At 52.8% G+C, this 22,499-nt stretch overlaps 3 protein-coding genes across 11 annotated transcripts in view; 1 reads left to right on the top strand and 2 right to left on the bottom strand.

The window, feature by feature from the left end:
* Positions 1-14,096, top strand: part of Numa1 (nuclear mitotic apparatus protein 1) — an 89,686-nt gene extending 75,590 nt beyond the window's left edge. For 5 of the 6 annotated variants that reach the window (XM_057777140.1, XM_057777145.1, XM_057777142.1 and 2 more), the window contains exons 14-25: positions 52-3,354; positions 3,999-4,040; positions 6,828-6,896; positions 8,731-9,069; positions 9,171-9,325; positions 10,395-10,641; positions 11,249-11,477; positions 12,048-12,184; positions 12,418-12,594; positions 12,740-12,850; positions 12,947-13,126; positions 13,416-14,096. In XM_057777140.1, the coding sequence (XP_057633123.1) occupies positions 52-3,354; positions 3,999-4,040; positions 6,828-6,896; positions 8,731-9,069; positions 9,171-9,325; positions 10,395-10,641; positions 11,249-11,477; positions 12,048-12,184; positions 12,418-12,594; positions 12,740-12,850; positions 12,947-13,126; positions 13,416-13,427 (5,001 nt within the window). In that variant the 3' untranslated portion in view covers positions 13,428-14,096. The remainder of the gene's footprint in view (positions 1-51; positions 3,355-3,998; positions 4,041-6,827; positions 6,897-8,730; positions 9,070-9,170; positions 9,326-10,394; positions 10,642-11,248; positions 11,478-12,047; positions 12,185-12,417; positions 12,595-12,739; positions 12,851-12,946; positions 13,127-13,415) is intronic. The other variant, XM_057777146.1, reaches the window with a different exon arrangement.
* Positions 14,097-14,735: 639 nt separating this feature from the next.
* Il18bp (interleukin 18 binding protein) lies at positions 14,736-16,500 on the bottom strand. The gene is made up of 5 exons (XM_057779452.1): positions 16,374-16,500; positions 15,868-16,035; positions 15,326-15,449; positions 15,100-15,247; positions 14,736-14,975 (listed from the first exon to the last, which is right to left on the bottom strand). The coding sequence occupies exons 1-5, from the start codon at positions 16,480-16,482 to the stop codon at positions 14,862-14,864; spliced, it is 663 nt and encodes a 220-aa protein (XP_057635435.1). The 5' UTR covers positions 16,483-16,500; the 3' UTR covers positions 14,736-14,861.
* A 2,666-nt stretch (positions 16,501-19,166) lies between these two features.
* Rnf121 (ring finger protein 121) overlaps positions 19,167-22,499 on the bottom strand; it is a 60,158-nt gene continuing 56,825 nt past the window's right edge. For all 4 annotated transcript variants that reach the window (XM_057779448.1, XM_057779447.1, XM_057779449.1 and 1 more), the window contains 3 exons: positions 21,733-21,866; positions 21,058-21,159; positions 19,167-19,306 (listed from right to left, as the gene is read on the bottom strand). In XM_057779448.1, coding sequence (XP_057635431.1) covers positions 19,186-19,306; positions 21,058-21,159; positions 21,733-21,866 — 357 coding nt within the window. In that variant the 3' untranslated portion in view covers positions 19,167-19,185. The remainder of the gene's footprint in view (positions 19,307-21,057; positions 21,160-21,732; positions 21,867-22,499) is intronic.

The following is a 22,499-nucleotide window of genomic DNA, read 5'->3' as shown; positions in this document are numbered from 1 at the left end:
GGGTTTGGTTCTTGGTGTTCTCTTGATCCCCATTTGTCTCTATCCTAACAGCTGGAAACTCTGAAGCAAGAGACAGCCAAACTTGCTGCAGACAACACCCAGCTCCAAGCCCGCATAGAGACACTGGAGTGTGAACGAGGCCAACAGGAAGCCCAGCTGCTCGCTGAGCGGGGCCACTTTGAAGAAGAAAAGCAGCAACTGGCCAGCTTGATTGCAGACCTGCAGAGCTCCGTCTCCAACCTCAGCCAAGCCAAGGAGGAGCTGGAGCAGGCCTCCCAGGCTCAAGGGGCTCGGCTAACTGCCCAGGTGACCTCCCTGCAGCAACAGCAGGAACAAGAACTGACCAGCCTGAAAGAACAGGCGAAAAAGGAACAGTCTCAGATGGTACAGACCTTGCAAGAGCAGGAACAGGTCGCCCAGAGCCTCCGCCAGCAGGTGGAGCAGCTGAGCAGCAGCCTGAAGCTGAAGGAGCAGCAATTGCAGGAAGTAGCCAAGGAGCAGGAGGCAGCCAGGCGGGATCACGCCCAACAACTGGCCACTGTTGCCGAGGCTCAAGAGGCCTCTCTAAGGGAACGGGATGCTGTTCGCCAACAGCTGGAAACATTGGAGAAGGAGAAAACTGCCAAGCTAGAGAGCCTGCAGCAGCAACTTGAAGCGGCCAATGAAGCTAGGGACAGTGCGCAGACCTCAGTCACACAGGTCCAGCAAGAAAAGGCAGAGCTGAATCAAAAGCTGGGAGAACTCCAAGCCCGCATTGAAGCTGCCCACCAGGAACAGCGTCAGGCCCACGCTCACGTGACAGAGCTGGAGGCCCAGCTGAAGGCTGAGCAGCAAAGAGTGACTGAACGAGAAAAGGTGATCCAGGAGAAGGCCCAGCTCCAGGAGCAGCTCCAGGCCCTTGAGGAGACTTTGAAGATTACCAGGGGCAGCCTGGAAGAGGAGAAGTGCAGGGCTGCAGAGGCCCTGGAGAAACAGCAGCGCTGTGTTGCTGAGATGGAGGCTGAGTCCCGAAGCCTGAGGGAGCAGCGTGAGCAGGAACAGAAGGAGACAGAACAGGAGAAGGCCGAGCGAAAGGGGCTGGAGGCTAGGCTCCAGCAACTGGAGGAGACTCATCGGGCAGAGATAGAAGCCTTGCGGCATGAGCTGGCAGAGGCCACAGCCTCCCAGCACAGAGCTGAGAGTGAGAGCCAACAGCTCATCAGGGAGGTTGAGGCCTGGCAGAAGCAGTTTGAAGCCAGACAGCAAGAGGAAGCAAAATACAGTGCCCTGTTCCAGGAACAACTGAGGGCTTTGAAGGGGGGTGGTGAGAAGGCTGGTCAGGAGGCACAGGAGGAGGCCGTGGAGAGCCACAGTGAGGGCCAGCAGCAGAGTCATCTAGCCCAGCTTCATGCCAACCTAGCCAGAGCTCTCCAGCAGGTTCAGGAGAAAGAAGTCAGGGCCCAGAAGCTGGCAGATGATCTCTCAACTCTGCAGGAGAAGATGGCTGCCACGAACAAGGAGGTGGCCTGCCTGAAGACCTTGTTGGTCAAGGCAGGTGAGCAGCAGGAAATGGCCTCACTTGAGTTACTCAAAGAGCCCCCGGGGGCCGGAAACAGAGAGTCTGACTGGCTAGAAGAACAGCAGGGGGGGCCATTCTCCAGTACACAAGCCACACTAAAGGCTCTGGAGCATGAGGCTGAGCAGATGGGCAGTGAAGTGGAGAGGCTGAGGGCAGCACTGATGAAGAGTCAGGGGCAGCAGCAAGAGGAGCGTGGGCAGCAGGAGAGGGAGGTAGCACGGCTGACCCAGGAGTGGGACCAGGCCCAGGCAGACCTGGCTCAGGAGAAGGCAGCCAAGGCAGAGCTTGAGATGCGGCTGCAGAATACCCTCAATGAGCAGCGTGTGGAGTTCGCTGCCCTGCAAGAAGCCCTGGCCCATGCCCTGAAGGAAAAGGAAGACAAAGACCAGGAGCTTGCCAAGCTTCGTGGGCAACAGGCAGCTCAAAGAACGGAGCTGAAGGAGCGCCAGCAGACTTTGGAAAAGCTGAAAGGGGGTACTGGTGGAGAAGACGCTTCTGGCCCAGGAACCCAGTTGGAGACAGCCGGGAAGACGGAGGTACCAGGCCCCACGTTAGAGGCACTTCGGGCAGAGGTCAGCAAGCTGGAACAGCAGTGCCAGCAGCAACAGCAGCAGGTCGAAGGCCTGACACATAGCCTGGAGTCTGAGCGTGCTTCCCGGGCTGAGCAGGACAAAGCCCTGGAGACATTGCAGGGCCAGTTAGAGGAGACGGCTCGGGAGCTAGGGCACAGTCAAGCCGCCTCAGCTTCAGCTCAGAGAGAGTTGACAGCCCTCCGGGCCAAAGCCCAGGACCACAGCAAAGCCGAGGAAGAGTGGAAGGCCCAAGTGGCCCGTGGCCAGCAGGAGGCAGAGAGAAAAAGCAGTCTTATCAGCAGCTTGGAAGAGGAGGTGTCCATCCTGAACCGCCAAGTCCTAGAGAAAGAGGGGGAGAGCAAGGAGCTGAAGCGCCTGGTTGTGGCAGAATCAGAAAAGAGCCAGAAGCTGGAAGAGAGGCTGCGCCTGCTTCAGGTGGAAACAGCCAGCAGTAGTGCCAGAGCAGCGGAGCGCAGCTCAGCTCTACGAGAGGAGGTCCAGAGCCTCCGGGAGGAGGGAGAGAAACAGCGCGTCATTTCAGAGAACTTGCGGCAAGAGCTAGCCTTACAGGCAGAGCGAGCGGAGGAGCTGGGCCAGGAGTTGAAGGCCTGGCAGGAGAAGTTCTTCCAAAAGGAGCAAGCGCTCTCTGCCCTGCAGCTGGAGCACACTAACACACAGGCCCTTGTAAGCGAGCTGCTGCCTGCCAAGCACCTTTGTCAGCAGCTGCAAGCAGAGCAGGCAGCTGCCGAGAAGCGCCATCGGGAGGAGATAGAGCAGAGCAAGCAGGCAGCTGGTGGGCTTCGGGCAGAGCTAATGCGGGCACAAAGGGAGCTCGGAGAGCTAGGGTCTTTGCGGCAGAAGGTGGTTGAGCAGGAGCGAACAGCCCAGCAGCTGCGGGCAGAGAAGGCCAGCTATGCAGAACAGCTGAGCGTGCTGAAGAAGGCTCATGGCCTGTTGGCAGAGGAGAACCGGGGGCTGGGAGAGCGGGCCAACCTTGGCCGGCAGTTTCTGGAAGTGGAGCTAGATCAAGCCCGGGAGAAGTATGTCCAGGAGCTGGCAGCTGTGCGTACTGATGCTGAGACCCATCTGGCTGAAGTGCGGCAAGAAGCACAGAGTACTACCCGGGAACTGGAAGCCATGACTGCCAAGTACGAAGGTGCCAAGGTGAAGGTCCTAGAGGAAAGGCAGAGATTCCAAGAAGAGAGGCAGAAACTCACTGCCCAGGTAAGGTGTTGTGCGGTGTCCTCTGTGTGCTGTAGCCTCCCCCCCCCCCCCCCAGCCTCCGGCACCTCTGGACTGCAGTAGCAGGGAAGGGCAGTGACAGACTGCAAAGTCTGTCCTACAGAGAATGTTCGCGCTGGCCTGTGCTGGTGCGCACCTGTCAGCTGGAGGACTGAATTTGAGGCCACTTTGGGTTACGTAGTCAGACCCTGTTTGAACTCCCCCAGCCCCCGCCCCCCAAATAAGGAAAATATCTATGGCCTCCTTTTCCTTGAAAACTGATTCTGAAGAGTCAAGTTGAAGCAGGCAAACTGACTGTTTGTTTGGTGTTTTAAAACAGGGTCTGATGTAACTCAGCTAGTCTCGAATTCACAATATAGTTAGAGATGACCTTGAGCGCTTGATCTTCCTGCCTTCTCCTCCCTAGTGTTGTGAAAACCTAGCTCCAACTGGCTACTCTCCCTCCCTCCTTCCTTCCCTCCCTCCCTCCCTCCTTCCCTCCCTCCCTCCCTCCTTCCCTCCCTCCACCCCCCCTTCTCTCTCTCTTCCTCTCTCTGTATAGTCTCTGAGAAAAGTATCAGAGCCCATTGAGGTCGTTCTGGCAGTGGTCCCATCTCACTGTCTCCGTTGCTTCTCCCCATGCACAGGTGGAGCAGCTAGAGGTATTTCAGAGAGAGCAGACTAAGCAGGTAATGCCTGGGGTTCTCGATAGATGCTGGCTGCTTAAGCGGTGACCAGTCTTGGTGCATGGCCCCGGCTGCAGCTTGCTCCGCCAGCTCCTGTTGTGAACTGTTTGTGAAAGGGGCGGGGCCAAGCCATGGAGTCCAGGCCCAGGCTGCCCAGGAGGACAGTGTTACAGGTCCTCTCTTGGGCCTCATCCTACCCAGCCAGGTCGGCCTCTTCCCTTCTGCACTTTCTTTCACCTGCTAGAGACAAGGGGTAGCAGAGCTTCATCTTTTCCAGGCCTGCACTGGTGACAGAGTCAACTCTTGTGACTCCAAAAACTCCAAAGTCCTGTTTTGAGTTAAGGATTCTGAGCCAAGAGGAAGAAGAGGTTTCTATGCCTTGTTTAGATTATTGTCCTTCTTCCCCACAGAGTGTGAATTTCTCCAGGGTGTGAAGGTGATGTATGAAGCGGCCCTTGGAAGCTTAGAATACTCACCCAGTATTCTCTGGTGCCTCGTCCCAGAGCCTCACTCACATAGAGCTTTCTGGAACAGGAAACTAAAATTGAAAGGAGAAGGGGTCTTCCCTAGATGGGCCATGTGCTCTGTCTGCCTCCTGCCTAGTAGGTTGGCTGGAGAGCTGTGTTTAGTGAGAACACTTCCTCCACTCCCCATCCCAGTCACTACAAACATTCTAAGGAAATGGGACAATCAAACTGGAAAGCAAGCAGTTTGCAATGGAGCCTTTTGCTTCTTCCTCTGCTGCCTGTTCATGCCTAAGCTCTCAGAATGCCTGGAGGAAGCAGGGGTGCTTGTGGTTGTTATGATCCCTCTTTATCTCCTTACCCCCGTTGCTCTTCCTCTTTGTGATAGTTGGGGGAGGAGGGGCTGGGGTGTGTGCTGCCCTTGTTGTTGTCTTCCAGCATTCTATTCTCCCACTGCTAACCACAGCGACCATGCTGCTACCATCTAACAGCCCTTGGAGATTGGAAAGAGGTCTGGGAACTTGCTTTGGCAAATTTTTGGGAGGAAGGAGGAATGGGTGGACTTTGACAGTGTTTGTCAGAGCACCACAGTAGGTGTCCTGGTTTTTCTGTTTATTTTTATCCTATGTGTATGAATGTTTGTGTGTGTGTGCATGCCTGGTGCCTACAGGGACCAGAAGAGGGTATCATCTCCTGGAACTGGAGATGGATATGAGCTGGCATGTGGGAACTGGAAACCAAACCTGGGTCTGCTGCATGAACTGAAGCTGCTCGTAGCTCCTTAGTCATGATTTCTCTCACCCCTAAGTGCTGTGTTCTTGCCACCAATCTTTCTAGGTCAGGCTCGGGGAATAGCAGATGGTAGGGATGTGGAAAGATGGGGACTCTGAAGAGATGGAATGGGTTAGGCAGGCGGCCCTGGCAACCCTTGTTCGGGCACCTCAGTCCCTGACAGCCTTTGGGCAGCAGGCGTTTAACTTGTAGAAGTTGCAAAGAAGGCCTGAGGATAATGATCTGGGGAAATCCATGGGTTAGTCTTGACATCTGGTGTTTTAGTCAGGGGCTTTTGGAGGGAAAGGACTGACGGAATGAGTCTGTATGTATCAAAAGGAGATTAAAGAGTAGTGACAGACTGTTCTAGCTAGTTCAGCAATGGCTGTTCCCTCGTGGAAGGCCAAAGAATTTGGTAGTTATTCAGTCCATCAGACTGGATGTCTCAGCTGGTCTTTGACCTGTACTGGAGTCCCTAAGAAGTAGGTTGTTACAACAAAGGAATGTCTTAGCAGCAGGACAGATGAACTTGCCTGCAGGATTGATAATGGGTTGCTGCTGACACATCTTACTTTATTACTTGGTGGGTGAGATAATAACCCAACTCATGATCAAGTCATATGTTCAGTTTCCACTAAGGTCCAATAGCAGACCAAGAGCTGTCTCAAAGGGAGAGTACTTGTCTGCTCCAGAATCTCAGAGGTCAGTGAACCCTCAGTGATTCCCATATGTTCAGGCAGCATCCCTATCTGCCACTGACACCTTGAGTGCCGCTGGCTCCACTGGATCATATGGTCCTGGGCCTGTTGAAGAGCCTTCTCCTGTTCCAGGCCCCACTCGAAGGTAGCAGCTTTCCAAGTCACTGGTGTTTGGGCAGGAGTAATGCACCCAAGTGAGCAATGTGCTGGGCTCACCAAATGTTTTTGTTGTGGTCTTGATGGTGGGAGGGGCCAGGTGCAGTAACTTATTCTTTACCATAAAAGGACTACCCCTGCATGGCCCACCACTGGACTCTAAGAATTTCACTGCCGTATAAGGCCCTTAAATTTTGGTTGGATTTTTTCCCCAATCTCTGATGCCTATATGAGTTACCAATAAGTCCAAAATAGTTGCTAACCCCTCCTCACTTGGTCCAGTCAGCATGTCACTAGAGTGGACCAGTGTGATGCTTTATGGAAGAGACAGATGATCAAGATCCCTTCTAACTGAGTTATGATCCGGGGCTGGAGAAAGATTCTACCCTTGAGGTAAAACTGTAAAGATGCTGCTGGCCTCGCTAACTAAACCCTTAGACTGGTTATGCACATCTACAACCAGAGTGAGGGTGAGAAGGCAAAGAGCAAAAGCTTCCTTCTATGTCTTTTTATGTGGACTGCCACCATAAGGCGTGGCCCAGATTTAGGGTGGGTTTTCCCACCTTTGATGATCAAATCTCTCATATATGTTGTGCCCAGCTGCTTACGTTTTAGTTGATGCAGATGTGGCCAAGTAGAGTACCAAGATAGCAATTACAGTCAGGGAGTTCAGTCCTGTCTGTTCTCTTTTCTCCTCTCAGGTGGAAGAACTGAGTAAGAAGTTGGCAGAGTATGATCAAACCCACAAGGCGCAGCAACAGAAGCTCCAGGTGGGACAGGATGGTAGAAGAACATCTTCCCTAAGCTCTTGGGCTATGGTGGTGTGGAGCCAGAGCAGAAGCACCCTGGGGACTGCCCAGGAAGCCATCCTGAATCTCAGAAACCTTGCCTTTGTCTTCTGAGAACTCTCACAGAAAAGCCTCTCCATTACAGCCACCAATGCTTCTCTATTAGATTAGAAAAAAATCATGCTTGGGTTGCATAGTGAGCCTTGTTTTTGTGATTTGGTACTTTGGTTACCCTAGCCGCTTTTTCCCAGTCAGTAGGTATGTGGCTAACGACTACCAGACAGCGAGAATAGAAGAAATTCCACTGTCTCAGAAAGTCCTTAGTAGTTTGGCTTCAAGGACTGAGTATGTCAACAATACTCATTCTCTCATTTTTTTGTACCCCTGCCCCACCTTTTTGTTGGTTTTTGAAGACAGGGTTTCACTGTCCTGGAACTCGCTCTGTAGACCAGGCTAGCCTTGAACTCACAGAGATCCTCCTGCCTCTGCCTCCCGAGTGAACAGTACTCATTCTTACAATGCATTTCTGTTCTCCTTCATTTTAAATTTTTTGGAGCTGGGGGAGACAGGGTCTTATGCAGTCCATAGTAGTGGGATTACTAGGTTTGTGCCGTGATGGCCACAGCAGTTATACTACTAGTGCTTCTAATTGTGTTACCTTATTTGTTCTAGTGTTTGCTTTTCGTAGCTCTAAGCAGACAAGGACTGGGCACCAGTGCCTTTGGGACTTGTATGAGGCGTTCCGAGTTTCATTTTTCCTGTTTAGCTTCTGTGCCCACAATTTGTCATGAACAATAAGCAGGCATGCCATGTTGCTTTGTCGGGGTTGTTAGGAGCTAACAGGTATAGAGAGGCATGGGTGGGAATATGCTCCCCCTAGTACCTATAGCAAATCAAGCTGCTGTTGCAGGTAACAGAATCAGCTGTGCCCACAGGAGGCAGTGCTGGTAATCATAAGGAGCCCTCACAGGATTTGGACTCGGGAGTTCATATCTTAATGTGCTGTATTCAGTGTGACCTTGATCAGTTTGCCTAAATCTCTGAACTCTTCATCTCTAAGACAAAGAAAAAGTTATTCTTCAGAGTAGTTCGGAGAAGCAAGTTCCTGTCACTGAGTGCCATGCAGTTTTCTCTCAGTGTGCCCACACCAGGATGCCTGTAGTAAGGAAACTGCTTGTTCGTTCCCAGCTGCCCAGACTCCCAAAATAACCACACAGAAACTGTATTAATTAAATCACTGCTTGGCCAATTACTTAAGTGTATTGCTAACTAGCTCTTACATATAGAATTACCCTATCTCAATTATTATATTTTACCTTGAGGCTCGTGGCCTACCAGCAAGGTTTCAGCATATCTGTCTCTGTTGGCGGATCCATGGCTTCTCCTTGACTCTGCCTCCTTTCTCCCAGCATTCAGTTTAGTTTTCCCCACCTAGCTTTACTCTACCCTATCACAGGCCTAAGACAGTTTCTTTATTAACCAATGGTGTTCACAGCACACAGAGGGGACTCCCTTGTCAGATGTTTTCTGGAGACCATTTTCTGTTCCATTGGGAGAAAGTGTACATGGTCAAGGAGTGAGATACTTGGTGCCTGGCCTCATAGATGGCAAGCAGACCTGGGAGAAGTATTAAAGCAGCAGGTGGTCAGCAAAATGTCCACAGGAAGGCCTGGGAGGGAGAATGGAATGTGTTTGTAGGGCTGAGGGATCCTAAGTGTCCTGAGACAATATATTCATGAAGGACCTGAAATGCCTGTGGAGACTGTGCGGATGTGGATGGAGTAACCAGAGCCACCTTATTTGATTGACTTCTCAGGCTTTCCAGGCTCAGGGAGGTGAGAGCCAGCAGGAGGTACAGCGCCTCCAGACCCAGCTAAACGAGCTACAGGCCCAGCTGAGTCAGAAGGAGCAGGCGGCTGAGCATTACAAGCTACAGATGGAGAAAGCCAAGACCCATTACGATGCCAAGAAGCAGCAGAACCAAGAGCTGCAGGAGCAGGTTCGAGACCTGGAGAAGCTGCAGAAGGAGAACAAGGAGCTTCGGACTGAAGCGGAACGTCTGGGCCGCGAGCTGCAGCAGGCAGGGCTGAAAACCAAAGAGGCTGAACAGGCCTGCCGCCACCTTAGTGCCCAGGTGCGCAGCCTGGAGGCGCAGGTAAGCACCTATTTTAACAGGGACACCTCACCCTGAACTGCTGGAATCCATGCCCTCTTCTCCAAGGCCAACCCTACCCTAGGCTTCTCTTTATTTCCCAGGTTGCTCATGCAGACCAGCAGCTTCGAGACCTGGGCAAATTCCAGGTGGCAACTGACGCCTTAAAGAGCCGTGAGCCTCAGAAACCCCAGCTGGACTTAAGTATCGACAGCCTGGATCTCAGCTTGGAGGAGGGGACCCCGTGCAGTGTTGCTAGGTCAGGAGACACGCCTCTCTAGCCTGTGCCTGCTCACTAAGTGTGTGCTGGCCTGGTGTGATGACAGGTGCCTGCTTAGGGGACAGGAGAAGTGAAAAGGAAGCGGAGCAGCTAGGAAAGCCTTGGAGATAGATTGCACAGATGTGGAGGGGTGGAGGAGCAGCCTGTATTGTGAGGCCAAGTCGGCCTGAAAGCCCAGAGCCTGGCTGGATTTGATCCTAAAGACCAGTGGACCTCAGAAGTGCTGAAATTGAGGACTGCAAGGTTGGCTTTGTATCTAGTTTCCTGATCGCATAGAAATCAAGGTTGGAAGTACAGTTGCTGCTCTGTCAAATGTTAGCACTGCACTAACTGCGTGCTGGGGCGCTGACTACTTTATTCCCCTCCCCCCAGCAAGCATCTTAGGTAGGCTCTGTTCATCCATTGTGTCTCCTTAACTAGACTGGGGTGTAGAGGGGCAGTCACTGGCCTAAGCTTCCACACTGATGGAGCTCAGGACTGAACCTGGCAGCTTGGCTGAGTCCTTGCTTGTCACCACTCTGCAGCATCTCCCAGTCTAAGTGTAGGTGAGATGAGCTCAGGCTGACGGGGGAAGGGAGTATCCGTGGAGAGGTGTGCGGCTGGGAGAGCTTAGAATGTCGACTTTGATTGAGGGTAGCAAAAGAGGTCAAATCATACCCACATTCATGGCTGGGGACCTGTGAAGCTATCCCTACTCACTAAACTGGGAGATATATGAGAAAGAAAATGTAGAGAGAGGGTTTAGAATGACAATGTGGAACAGTTGTGGCATCTGGGGGAGGTCTAGGCTCATGGCCGTCTGGCCTGGAGAGCAGGGCTTGGTCTAAAGTGGAGATCTGAGAGCTGCCATTATGAAAAAGTTAAAAGCAGCCAAGAGTGGACTAAAAAGGCTCAGTCAAGGCTCCTTTTTAGTATCTTGGAAATATCAGTGAGAGTATGCTTACCACATTTACACGTCAGTGTAAGAAACAGTCACTTTGGGGCTAGTGGATAGACAGAGTGCCTTCTAGCCCAGGAGCTCCATCTCAGGAGATCGCTCTCTCAACAGCAAGCTGCCTCGTACCCAGCCAGACGGCACCAGTGTCCCTGGAGAGCCAGCTTCACCCATCTCCCAGCGCCTACCCCCCAAGGTGGAATCCCTGGAGAGTCTCTACTTCACCCCCATTCCAGCTCGGGGCCAGGCCCCCTTAGAGAGCAGCCTGGACTCCCTGGGGGATGCGTTCCCTGACTCTGGCCGTAAGACCCGCTCTGCTCGCCGGCGTACCACACAAATCATCAACATTACCATGACCAAGGTTAGGCTCCTGGGCGTGGGGCTCAGTCAGGAACACACAGGGATGAGCAGCAAACCCATAGGATACATACAGACTTACTGAGGAGCGGAGCAGAATATAGGAACTAGCACGCAACCCTGAGCTTCTGGCGACCCCATGCAGTCAGGATGGAGCTTGGCATGAACTGCTACTTCTAGACCTGGGTTTATTGTTTTTGTTCTCACAGTGACTGGAGAATAGATGCCTTCTACTGAGAACTGGGGAGTGTTGATGATGTTCAGACCCCGGGAACCTTGGATGCAGTGACGGCAGAGGCTGTGGGCTGAGACCAGCTCGCTACCTCAGGGGATAGGGGGCTGCCTCTTAGCCTAGCTACTGCTACCTGTCACCTTCTTACCTCTGACATGGGCTGATAATGATAATGCCTCCTTCAAAGTATCATGGGTAGAAGGGTCTTAGCAACCTCACTCAGCATCTTGCAAGAGCTTCTGGCCGTGTGGCCTGTTTCCACCCTTGCCGTCCAAAGAGCCCTTTAAAGCAGTGGGGAAACAACAGCTGTATTGTGGCATCTGAGAGCTTTGGGACAGAGGTGGTGCTACAGTGTTACTGCAATGACTCGTCCTTACAGAGACTGGATGTGGAAGAGCCAGACAGCGCCAACTCATCCTTCTACAGCACGCAGTCTGCCCCTGCCCCCCAGGCCAGCTTGCGAGCCACCTCCTCCACCCAGTCTCTGGCCCGTTTGGGTTCTCCTGACGATGGCAACTCGGCTCTGCTCAGCCTGCCTGGTTACCGGCCTACCACCCGAAGCTCTGCCCGTCGCTCCCAGGCCAGGATGTCCAGTGGGGCCTCCCAAGGTGAGGAGACTGGGAATTCACCACAACCCCAAACAAGACTGGGAGCGGATCTTGGCATAGGGAAGAGCACGATTTCACAAGCTCGCGGCAGGCCTTCCTGTACCAGAACTTCTGGCCCTCACTTGCCCCTGCCACCTCAGGCCTTCCCTGTCCTAGGCCTGCAAAGGAGCCGTTGGGACCAGGGGTGTTCACCGATCGCTGCTGGTTCCCAGTGTGAGAGACAACCGGCACTCTAGGGCTTCTTTAGGCTACTTTCTGCGAGACCGCAAGCTTTGGGAAGGTCAGGCTGTCGAAATTTCTTGAAAGTTGCCCTTTAGGTCCTTGGCTATCAACTCATGACCCTTAGTTAGCTTTGACAGGTAAATAAGATGCTGCAGCCTCTGCTCATACACTCTCTGAGACAAATGGTCTGATGGCGGTTCCCCTTTTCATCTGTCAGTGACACAGAACAGGACTGTATCCAGCTTGAAGCTCCTCAAGGTGGGAGGGAGCAGAGTCCAAAAGGTCTGGCCAGGTTAGTAGACAGCTGCAGCCGTGTGCCCTAACGTCCTGTCCGTCATACCGTCATAGGAAGGAACAGCTTCTACATGGGGACTTGCCAGGATGAGCCTGAGCAGTTGGACGACTGGAACCGCATTGCAGAGCTGCAGCAGCGCAACCGAGTGTGCCCCCCGCACCTGAAGACCTGCTATCCTCTGGAGTCTAGGGTGAGATGCGGGGTCACCTCAAGCCTCCCACACTGACTGAAGTGGCTAGCCCAAATATGTGTGCTGGGTCTTTGGTCTATTGGAACAGAGGGCAGCAGTCACCCAGGAGTGAAGTCAGATTGAGACTGCTTGAGGCTACTAGCTATCCCTCATAGGTAGATCCAGCTCTTCAGTGTTGTGTGTCCTGCTTCAGACAGCTGGGGCACATGGTTGCTTCCTCATGTTCCATGCAGCCTTCCACGAACCTGGCCACCATCACTGATGAGGAGATGAAAACCGGAGACCCCCAAGAAACCTTACGCCGAGCCAGCATGCAGCCAACCCAGATCGCGGAGGGTCTTGGCATTACCACCCGGCAGCAGCGCAAACGGGTCTCCTTAGAGACCCACCAGGGTCCTGGCACTCCTGAGGTAAGCGACGCATGAGCATCTGTGATCTGTTCTCACCATGTCTTACGTAGTAAATGGGAGGGAAATCTCCTTGCAATGGGACTGCTGGAACGGCCTCTGTCAGGAGATGGGGAAGGCGATTGTCTCACTGTCCTCTGCCTCACAGTCCAAGAAAGCTACCAGCTGTTTCCCACGGCCCCTGACTCCCAAGGACCGGCATGAAGGACGTAAGCAGAGCAACACTGTTGAAGCCCAGAAGAAAGCAGCTCCAGTCCAGGTTAGGCTGGGACTGAAGGGGAGGAAGGAAGGAAGGCCAAATGAAGCCTTGCTGGCAGAGCCCCAAAGTAGCCGGTTGACAAACTGTTCCCCACAGGTGGACCGGCGCCAGTCAATGGCCTTCAGCATCCTTAACACACCCAAGAGGCTAGGAAATAGTCTTCTAAGGCGAGGCGCTTCCAAGAAGACCCCAGCGAAGGTCTCTCCCAATACTCGCAGTGGAACCCGCCGCTCTCCCCGCATTGCCAGCACTGCTACCCCTCGGGCCAAGGGCAAGGTAACACAGTAAAAGGAGACCACCCCCTAGACTGAGTACTCTATAGGGCAGCAACCAAGGCAGGGCCAAGCTAGATGAGTGGAGGGGATGAGGGGCACAAGAAGAGGTACTTTGTCCTGGGTAGCCATTCATAATTGAGGGCACCACTTAGGCATGGTTGGCAACTAATAACTTAAAGATGGGTGTTTATGGGGCACACAGGGAGGGGTTCTAGGCAGGGGTTTTCTGAGCTAATAGAGGCTGGCAACACGAGACTTAATCTGGCCAAGTGACTGTCTCTCTTTTTCAGGCAAAGCATTAAAGAGTCAACACCAGTGTGTGGCCCTACCTGGTCCTTTCCCTTCTACTGTCCCTCTCAGTGCCTTCTCTCAGCTCCCGGGCCGATGGCGGCCAGCCCCCCAGACCCAATGATGCTTACCTGCACCCTTGCCTGGTACCTGGACCTTCACTGGTGCCTTCTAGGCATCTTTTCAGAGCTGGCCCAGGAAGCGTGGACAGTGTGGGGTGTTTTCCCTATCTTGCCTCCTGACTCTCCCCCTCCCCTTTTGGAGGAAAGTCTACTCCGTTGTAACTAGATTTGAGGCTGAATTCTTGAGCCCAGACAGTCTTCCCTAGTCTCTGGACCTAGAAGGGACCATTGGAGAAGCAGGTTCTGCCTCCTGCTGTTTCTGGTGGCTAGGCCTAGCAGAGGCCTTTGCTCTTGAACCCTAGGATCGGGCTTGACCGGGTAGGAGCCTCTACTCTTTCTGCTCCCGTCTACACACCTGCCTGGAGGATGCTCTTTTCCAGGACAGATGGGTCCTGGGTCTCAGGGGTGGGATAGGGGCAGCCTTCCATGGCAGCTCACACTTCACCTTCCCCAGACTTGCACTGGGGTGGGATATGGAACTATGGGAAGGTTTTTAAGGGCCAGGGATGGATCTTTTCTAAATGTTATTACTTGTAAATAAAGTCTATTTTTCTCCCTTGAGTGCTGCGCTCTCTGTGTGGGTATGGGGGAAGGAGGGAACTGACTGCTCTCTGGAGCCTTCTCATCTGCCTTCCTGGGACCGTTCCACATTCCATTTCTGGTCCCTGTTCCTAATACTATGGGTTGTTTTCTATGTCAAGGGTTTGTGTTATCTATCTTGAATTTCTACTTGGCATGAGTGTCAGCGTCCCCTGCCCCTTCCTGAGACAGGCAGCATTCCTGTGGACAGTACTAGGGCCTAAAATACATCAAGTTGAGATGTTGCTAAATGAGGACTCGTTGTGGGCCCTGCTGAGATTAGCTACAGTTGTGTTCTGAAGCAGCTATTGTCCCATCCCTTCCTTAGGACATTGGGGCAAATGAGGAAACAAAACCACCTATAAATAATGACGTCAGTGCAGACTGTGGCCAGAGCCGAGATAGATCTTGTCAGAGTGACACCTTGACCAGGGTTCACCTGCTGAATTGGTGCAGAATGTGAGCCCTGAGAAGACTCTGGAAAGTCAATGTGGAGTTGTAGGCAGAGCTCCTATTGCTTGGCTAAGGCACCAGCAGATCTCCAAGGTCCCTCGACACCAGTGGGGTGAAGACGACGTTAGAAAAGTTAGCGCGCATGGACAGAGGGACAAGCAGGGGGAATTTTAATTTAATTACTATGATATTCTAGGTAGAAATGGAGCTTGAGTTTGAGGTTCAGCTGCATGGGGGCAAGCAGAGCCTACGGTGGAGCCTTCACCCTCCAGGTGGATAAGAGCCAGGCTCCAGTCAAGGCCATGCTGCGGCTGGCTGCATGCTGAGCCCTGGCCCTGCTGACGTGGGTCCTGGGCTGTGGCTGGAGAGGATTTCTTGAGAAGGGGTCGGGACTGTTTTCACCCCATCCTGAGGAAGTAAAGGCACACAGGGTCAGAGCTGAGGAGGAGTTCCTTGCTTACGTCCTGGCAAAGCCCATCCTTTCTCCCCGAGACAGCAGAGTGTCCCGGATGCCTTTCTTCAGAGTCCTTACCCAGAGCTGGGCCAGAACGATGTGATACTGGGTCACCTGTCCAGGGTCCACAAACAGACAGGAGAAGTTGGTGCTTCGTAGGCTGGGGCTCAGTTCCTCTAGCACCAAAGCTCTCTGTAACCAAGTGCTGGTGTTCCTGTGTTCCCGACTGCAGAGGCAGAAGAGAATCATGAGAGGGTTGCAGGGGATGTCTCCCTCCTACTAGCCTGACTGCTGTGACCCTCACCTTGTGTGACCCTCCCTCAGCCGGCCTGGGAGGTGCTCAATGAAGGAACCATTGCCCAGCCAGTAGAGGATGCTCAAGTAGGGGAAGCGGCTGCAGGCAGCACAGGACAAGGTCAGCGTTCCATCTAGGAGCACATATGGCTGTTAGTTATTCTATCAGAGGCCCCCTACCCTGCCAGCTCCTATAATACCTGTGCCCTACTTAAGCAGGAAAATATTAAAAGGGAATATTTAATATTACAGGCATCCATTTCCCTAAGCCTATGTAGGAAATGTCCTGAGTTCATCAAAGTCTTCCACTTCTGTGCCTGCTTCCTTGGGTCAGGCTAGCAGTATGATGTTGCTCTCAGATGGCCAGAAGGCAGGCAGGCAGGGGCCAAGGCCCTGGAAGGGCTACAGGAACCATCCTCGGAGCTGGGCAGTAGAATGGTGACCAGAGCCAAGCTGGTGCTTCTCGGCAGGTGGATAGCACATTCCTCAGTCAGCCTAACCCCTGACCTCTTGACAACTCTAACCTCTTGGGCTCCCGTAACCGCTCCTTACTCAGTGGCACTTCTTCCTCTGGCCAGATCACGTGCAGTGCTGGGTACCGCTGAGGTGGGCCTGCTGGAGACCAGGAAGAGCACGGGTCCTTTGTCTGAGGTGCACACGTGCCTCTGGCCAGAATGACGACATGGACACAGAGAAGCAGGACCCACCAAGAACTAGGGTCTGAGGAACAGAATTGCAGATGGAAAGCTCAGCATCCTAGCACCTGCTTTGGTCAGACACAAACCTCCACCCAGATACTCCCGGGCTGTCACCAGGCATGAGAATGGGTGGAAACCCTTTTAGCCCGGCTGAAAATGTGGTGCAAAGAAGCCTCGAAGTGGAGCCAGACCAAAGCAGCTACATAGAGGCTTAGAGCAATAGCACAGTTGGATACAACATCTTGGGGGTGATGGCCAAGTTAGCCACATTGCTCCATTCTATTAGGATGACCCCACAAAGCCCCATGTCCCACATTGCCCCATTCTATTAGGATGACCCCACAAAGCCCCATGTCCCACCTGTTGTCCAACAGTGTCTCATGGTCGTGATGACTGTGTCAGAAGCAAGCAATCCTGGTGTCTGTAACTTCCTCTGGAAAGGGAGAGTCGAGTTCAGCCAGCCCCACATCTTCTCAGGTTCTTTCCCTCCAACAGTCCATTTGAGCCTCTGGTACTTCAGAGAGCAGGCCTAGAGCCACAAGCCCGGCCTTTGCACTTAAGACACTGCTGTTGTTACCTAGTAACAATTTCCTCTCATACCAGCTCCAAACAGCATTTATATAACAGTTCCCCAATCCAATCTTACTCAGAAAGGTTAGAGAGGAGAAAGGCATAAAGAGCCAGGGACTTACCTGGGAAGCAACCGTCTCTGTTGAGAGCCTTCTGAGAAGGGCAGGATGCAGTCCGCTTCTGGGAAAGCTCCCAACGATTTCACTTTCACTTCCTCTCTAGGAATCCCAATCCCAAACAGGCTGCTCCGCCCCTCGACCCACAGCTTACACTAGACAGATTTCCCAGGTCCCTCTCCAGATTCTCACCTCACACCAAGACCCCTGAGAGGTGAGAGAGATAGTGCTGCCTTGCCGAGGGTCAGGATGGTGGTGCCCCCTCACCCTTCAGCTAACTTCTTATAGAGTCAAGCCTTTACTTTCTCCTTAACAGTGCCCAAGAAGTCAATATTAATTGGTACTGGGGACCCCAAATTGAATCACTGACCTTTTTACCCTCAATGCTATATTGGCCCAAGGTCACTGAGCCAGCCCCAAGGTCAGCTGTCTCACGCTCACCCTGACAGGCACAGGAGCCACAGGAACGCGTAGACTCACTGGTTAAATCTAGATCTTTCCACCTGGCTCTAACGCCCTGAAGAGCTTCTGGGAGCTCCAAAACTCAGTGTGACGGCCTGGCTCCAAAACTCTCACCACAAGAAACAGCAACTTTCCTGTCTGGTTGGTGTACAAAACTCCCAGCCACTAACACAGCTGACCCTAAATAGCCAGGAAGGCACCAGTAGCTTGGGGGCCAGGACTTGGCAGGTATAAACATGGAATCTGATCATCTGAAGCTGTGCTCTTTAGGCCAGAGCTTCTGGTGAATGCACCGGGGGTAAGTATGCACATGGGCTGAGGTCTGTGGTTCTGTGATCAACGGGGAAGCTGCTGACAACAGGTAGGGAGATGGACCCGGTTTGGAACAAAGACTCCTAACTGATTCGGATGCAGGAGGCCGAGAGCCATGTCTGTGTGCCACATTCACTTCTCTGAGCAACTCCACCCACCTTCTCCCACCTAGGCTGCAGACTGCAGGGAGAGTCTGACCCAGAGACCAGAGGATGCACTCCCTGGGGGTGGGGCGCGACAGGGATTCTTAGAGACTGGGGGATGGGTGGAGGTGCAGGAAGAGGAACCTGAGACCAGAGGTGGCCCAGAGGTTGTGGGACTCAAGACTGACTCAGTATGAAAGCAGCCTTGACCTTAGGGGAGAAGGGGGCAAAGGAAGAGTGATCCGTCTCTGAGCCCTTTGCACGGCTCCCATTCCCAAGGCTTGAGGATTCAGGAATAGGCTGAGGAGTTGGGGGTACTAGTCTCAGTCACCTCAGTCTGAAAGGGGGCTCAGTGAAGCCCAGGGCTCCTAATGCCCAAGAACAAGAACTAGACTCATAGGGGGCAGGGGTGGAAACGCAGTGTTCACGACTGTAGGCCCCAGCTCTCAGGTGCGAGAGGCAAGACACCCCAGAGGTCCCAGGAAAGAGTGGCAAAAAGAAAAGCTTTCCAGCCCAGCTCATGGAGCTTTATTCAAAGGTGAAGACAAGGCCCTAGACAGACCGTGCTGTAGACCCATGGTGCCCTCCCACTGTCTCCAAACGCCCCCCTTTTCAAACCTGTGCTCACTAGGGTCTTATTCTTCCTATCCACCCACCACTCCTACCGTCAGGCCCAGGAAGACCCCACAAATGACCACGCCTCCATAGGGCTGTTCCCTAGTCTGGGAATCTCTGCTTAGCTTCAAGGGCACGCTGATGACTGGCAGACATTGGTACCCATCAGTCTGTCTGCTCTGCGCACACACAGCACACACACACTTTGCAGAATAGCCTTTGGCACGTTTCCACTTCCAGGCTCAAGAAGCTGCAACACTCACTGCTACCAAAGTAGCTTCCACAGCCTATGGATGGTTTCCATACTCTGCACGGCAACAGCCCTGCTCAGTGCAGACAAGCCGTGCTACTCACTCTTCCAGTTGTCCCGAAACATGGGGTCACAGGGCTTCCCTAGCTGGAGAAGCCATCAGTCCTTAGTTTCCAGACAAAAGGGAACAGTCATGTACAACAGCCACCTCGTATCCCAGACAGTGAAGAGAGCACTCACTGCTCAGAACTGGACCTGTGGCACCAGTCTGAGCTCTTGTACGCTGAGTGCAAACCAAGTTTGCGCTTTACAGAGGGAAGGGGAGGGGTAGGCCGAAGCACTCAGCCAGCAGAAATGCCACCACTGCTCTCAGCCAGAGGTGAGAAGACCCCTCCAGACCAACAGCTCTGCCCTACCATGTTCAGGCAGGGTAAGGCCTAGGGGTGGGGGACAATTCCTATGCTCCACAATAAAAAAATTTAAATATATTCATCAAAATAATTTTCTTTTAAAAAGCCCCCGCTGCTAACAGCCCCACTGGCTGGTTCTCCAACATTCCCACCCCCAAACCAGACCCAGTTGGGGAGGTCCTGAGTGGCCCAAAGTGCCTTTGAGTCTTTCCCACCCAAGGCTTCACGGGCAGCAAGGGAAGTGCCCTGAGGCCCATGGCAGGTGGGTGGGTTCTCCAATGGTGCAGCTGCTGTTTACTCTAGGCCCAGAATGTAGCTGATGCCTTGAACCAGGCCAATGATGACAGGCTGCCAGGCCACCAAGTAGCGAAGCCAGTCCAGCAGTTGTCCATACATGACATGAGGCCTCTCCCAGCTGTGAGGATGTTAAGGACCAGAGGCGAGATTATATGCAAGAGCTGTTTGTTAGGTTCATTCAGCAGGGTAGTGAGGTCGTCCTTGGATTTGCCTACAGGGTAGTGAGGCCGTCCTTGGATTTGCCTACAGTTTTACGCTGCTCCACAGCCCAGAGAAAACAAAGCTACCCAGCTTCTCTCAGCTCTCCATGTTGGAGTGAAACGCTGAACCCAGAGAATCGGGAGGGAGAGAAGAAGGACTGGAGCAGACACGAGAAGTGGAGAGGTAAAACAGACCTCCTCTCCACAGCCAACATCGTGCAGGGCCTCCATACAACACCTTCTCCATGACAAACAGCCTGGGTCTGACAGTTGCCCTAGAAATGTATCCATGAAATGTATCCCGGAGGAACCTGGGAATGGAATACAGGAAACCAGCAGGGTCTTCTAGCAAGTATTCTGCCTCTGGGCTAGCTATACTCCTGCCCCAAGAAGGTTCTTGTATCAAATTTAAGGGTTTTTCCATTAAGGAAAAGGCTGGGTTTACTGACTTGTTGTATAACAATTTTCTTCCACAAATAAGCTTCCATCTTGGCAGGAAGCGTAAGACATAGGCTCTTCTTGAGTGGTGGTGGCACACACCTTTAATTCCAGCACTTGGGAGGCAGAGGCAGGTGGATCTCTGAGTTTGAGACCAGCCTGGTCTACAGAGCAAGTTCTAGGACAGTCAGTGCTACAGAGAGAAACCCTGTTTTGGAAAACAAAAACCAAACCAAACCAAACCAAACCAAACAAACAAACAAATCCAAAAAGCAGGCTGTTCTAAAGAGGTGAAACATCCCGTCCAGCAGGGAAGTAAGCCCAGAAAGTAAACAATTCAAAAGCTTCAGAAGTCCCTGAAACTGACTATCTGGTCTCACTAGGCTCCTCCTTCACCGAGTATGTACAAGCAGTAGAAACTGCTGAGACACAGCCGCGCTGCCTAGAAGCCGCTCAGCCCAAGTGAACTGCCTGCAGAAGAAGCCATCATCCACAGCAGCTTTTGGTGATACGGTTGTCTTGGAGTTCTTTCAGGTCCGACAAATAACCCCTCACCGTACTCCTCTAAGCCTCACTGGTTGGCCAAGCTGGACTTGGGTGGCACCCTTGCTCTGGTCTGGGGTGAGTGGATGTTTACTCCTGTCTTCCCAGGAGTGCTGCCACACAGCAGGGCAATTAGAGGAAAATGGGGTCAGATTAGTCACAAGGAGCCTTTCCAGAGAGAGCACAGGACGTCCGCAGAGCCCAGCTGGGAGAGAGTCTGCAGAGAGGCTTTGGAAGTGGTGGAGCACCCCTGTCCCCTGGCCAATCCTGCTGTATAGAGGGGACAGGGAACCACAGAACACAAAGGGCAGCTATGGTAGGAGCTGGGCAGGAAGGAAAACAGGCCTTCTTCAGAAGCGAATGGGGAAAAGGCCCCACAGGCCCTGCCTACCCAGGCCAAGGCAGCTCTGGATGCACACACCGTGGGGAAGGCGGCATGCCCTCTTAGGGCTGCCAGGGAATCAAGTGAGATGATTCAGGTGAGGAACTTTCTAGAGAGGAAGCAGACACATGACAAGGTGCAGTGGCTGCTTTTGTTAGTAATTTATGATGGGCAGTTGAGGTTCCTGGCTGCCTCAACCTGAGGAGTAAACAAACTCAAGGTGGAGGCGGCGGGTGGCCCCGCGGGATGCAGACACTGAGAACGCCTTCCTCCCAGCAGCCACTCCCAGAAGAGCTCAAAGGATACGGATTGCTGAACATCCTCCTCAGGTCCACCTTCTCCTTGCAGTAAGGACACGTCTGTTTCTTTCCCACGATGCACCAGCCTCGGATACAGAACTCATGGAATCTGAGCACCATTGGTCAAGGGAAGTGGTAGAAAGCCAAACTGGCACTTTAGCCCCATCCTGGATCTCAGCATGCCAGAGCAGCAGCTCCAGAGAGAGGTTCACATAAAGGCTTCACTCCTTACATACAGCTGTGTAATTTGGGGAGTTCCTTCTTTTCCTCACAGGGGAGTGAGAGCAATGATCCTTATTTACATGGTTGTTATGAGACAATACACAGTTCCCAACATGGCACAGGATGGGCACTTAGTATATACATGACAAGATGAGATCAAATCCTCAGGAAGGGATTCGACCCTAAACTGAAGCATTTCAGCAGAGGGTCTCCTTCTCTGTGACACACGTCAGCTTGAGTGGCCTCGCTAGCTGCAGCTGCAGGCTCTCTAGGACCTGGCAATCCGTAACCACCTTTCACTAAGGGCGGTGCCACTCTGGAAGAAAGGCTGACAAAAAGGCTAAAGTTCCTGTCATGGCTCGCCTACACCCCAACTCTGGACCACATACAGGGTCATGCCACCCTCTTCCTACCATGGCTGGAGCACGGGTTCAGGAGAGATCAGCACAAGGCAGGATACACGTGATTGCAGGAGAGCCTGTACGTGTTCTCGATGATGCCCTCTTCATTGACATCCACGAAGATCTGCTGCCCACACACGGCACACACGCTGTCGGAGAGGTGTTTGGTGGGCATGCCCGACTCGCTGTAGAACTAGAGGAGAACGGGAGGGAAGGCCAGGGAAGCTGTGAGAGGGACAAGGATGGGCTCACGCTGCGCCTGCAGTCACGATGCAGGGAGGTGAACGCAGGTGCTCAGAGCACGTTCTCCTCCTTAGTCTAGATCCTACCCCAGGGAACGGTGTCGCCCACAGTTAAGAAGGGTCTTCCCACTGCAGTTAAATGATCTAGAAGCTTCCTCACAGACAGTCCCACAAGTTTATTTGTAGGTAATTCTAGCACTTGTCAAGTTAACAATATTTGCAACAACAGTCTTCTAGCTGGACTTTCTGGATCCGCGTCTGCCTCCTCTCTATCCCAGGCTCCACACAGAAGATAGGCTCATGGTTTAAAATTTTGAGTCTGAGGAAGTTTCTAAGGAAGGAGTTCTTTTTGGTTTTTGGTTTTGTTTTGAGTTTTCGAGATATGGTTTCTCTGTGGCTTTAGAGTCTATCTTGGAGCTTACTCTATAGCCCAGGCTGGCCTCAAACTCACAGAGATTACTTGTCTTTGCCTCCCAAGTGCTGGGATAAAGGTGTGCACCATCACCGCCTGGCCAAGGAAAGAGTTCTCGTGAGGATGCCTGCTAAGAGACATCTACAACAGCAGTGGTTACTTAGCAACAAGA

This window comes from Chionomys nivalis, chromosome 8 (genome assembly GCF_950005125.1).
Source record: "Chionomys nivalis chromosome 8, mChiNiv1.1, whole genome shotgun sequence".
Classification (NCBI taxonomy): Eukaryota; Metazoa; Chordata; class Mammalia; order Rodentia; family Cricetidae; genus Chionomys; species Chionomys nivalis.
The sequence above is the reverse complement of the archived record's forward strand: the minus strand, read 5'-3'. Positions and strand labels throughout refer to the sequence as shown.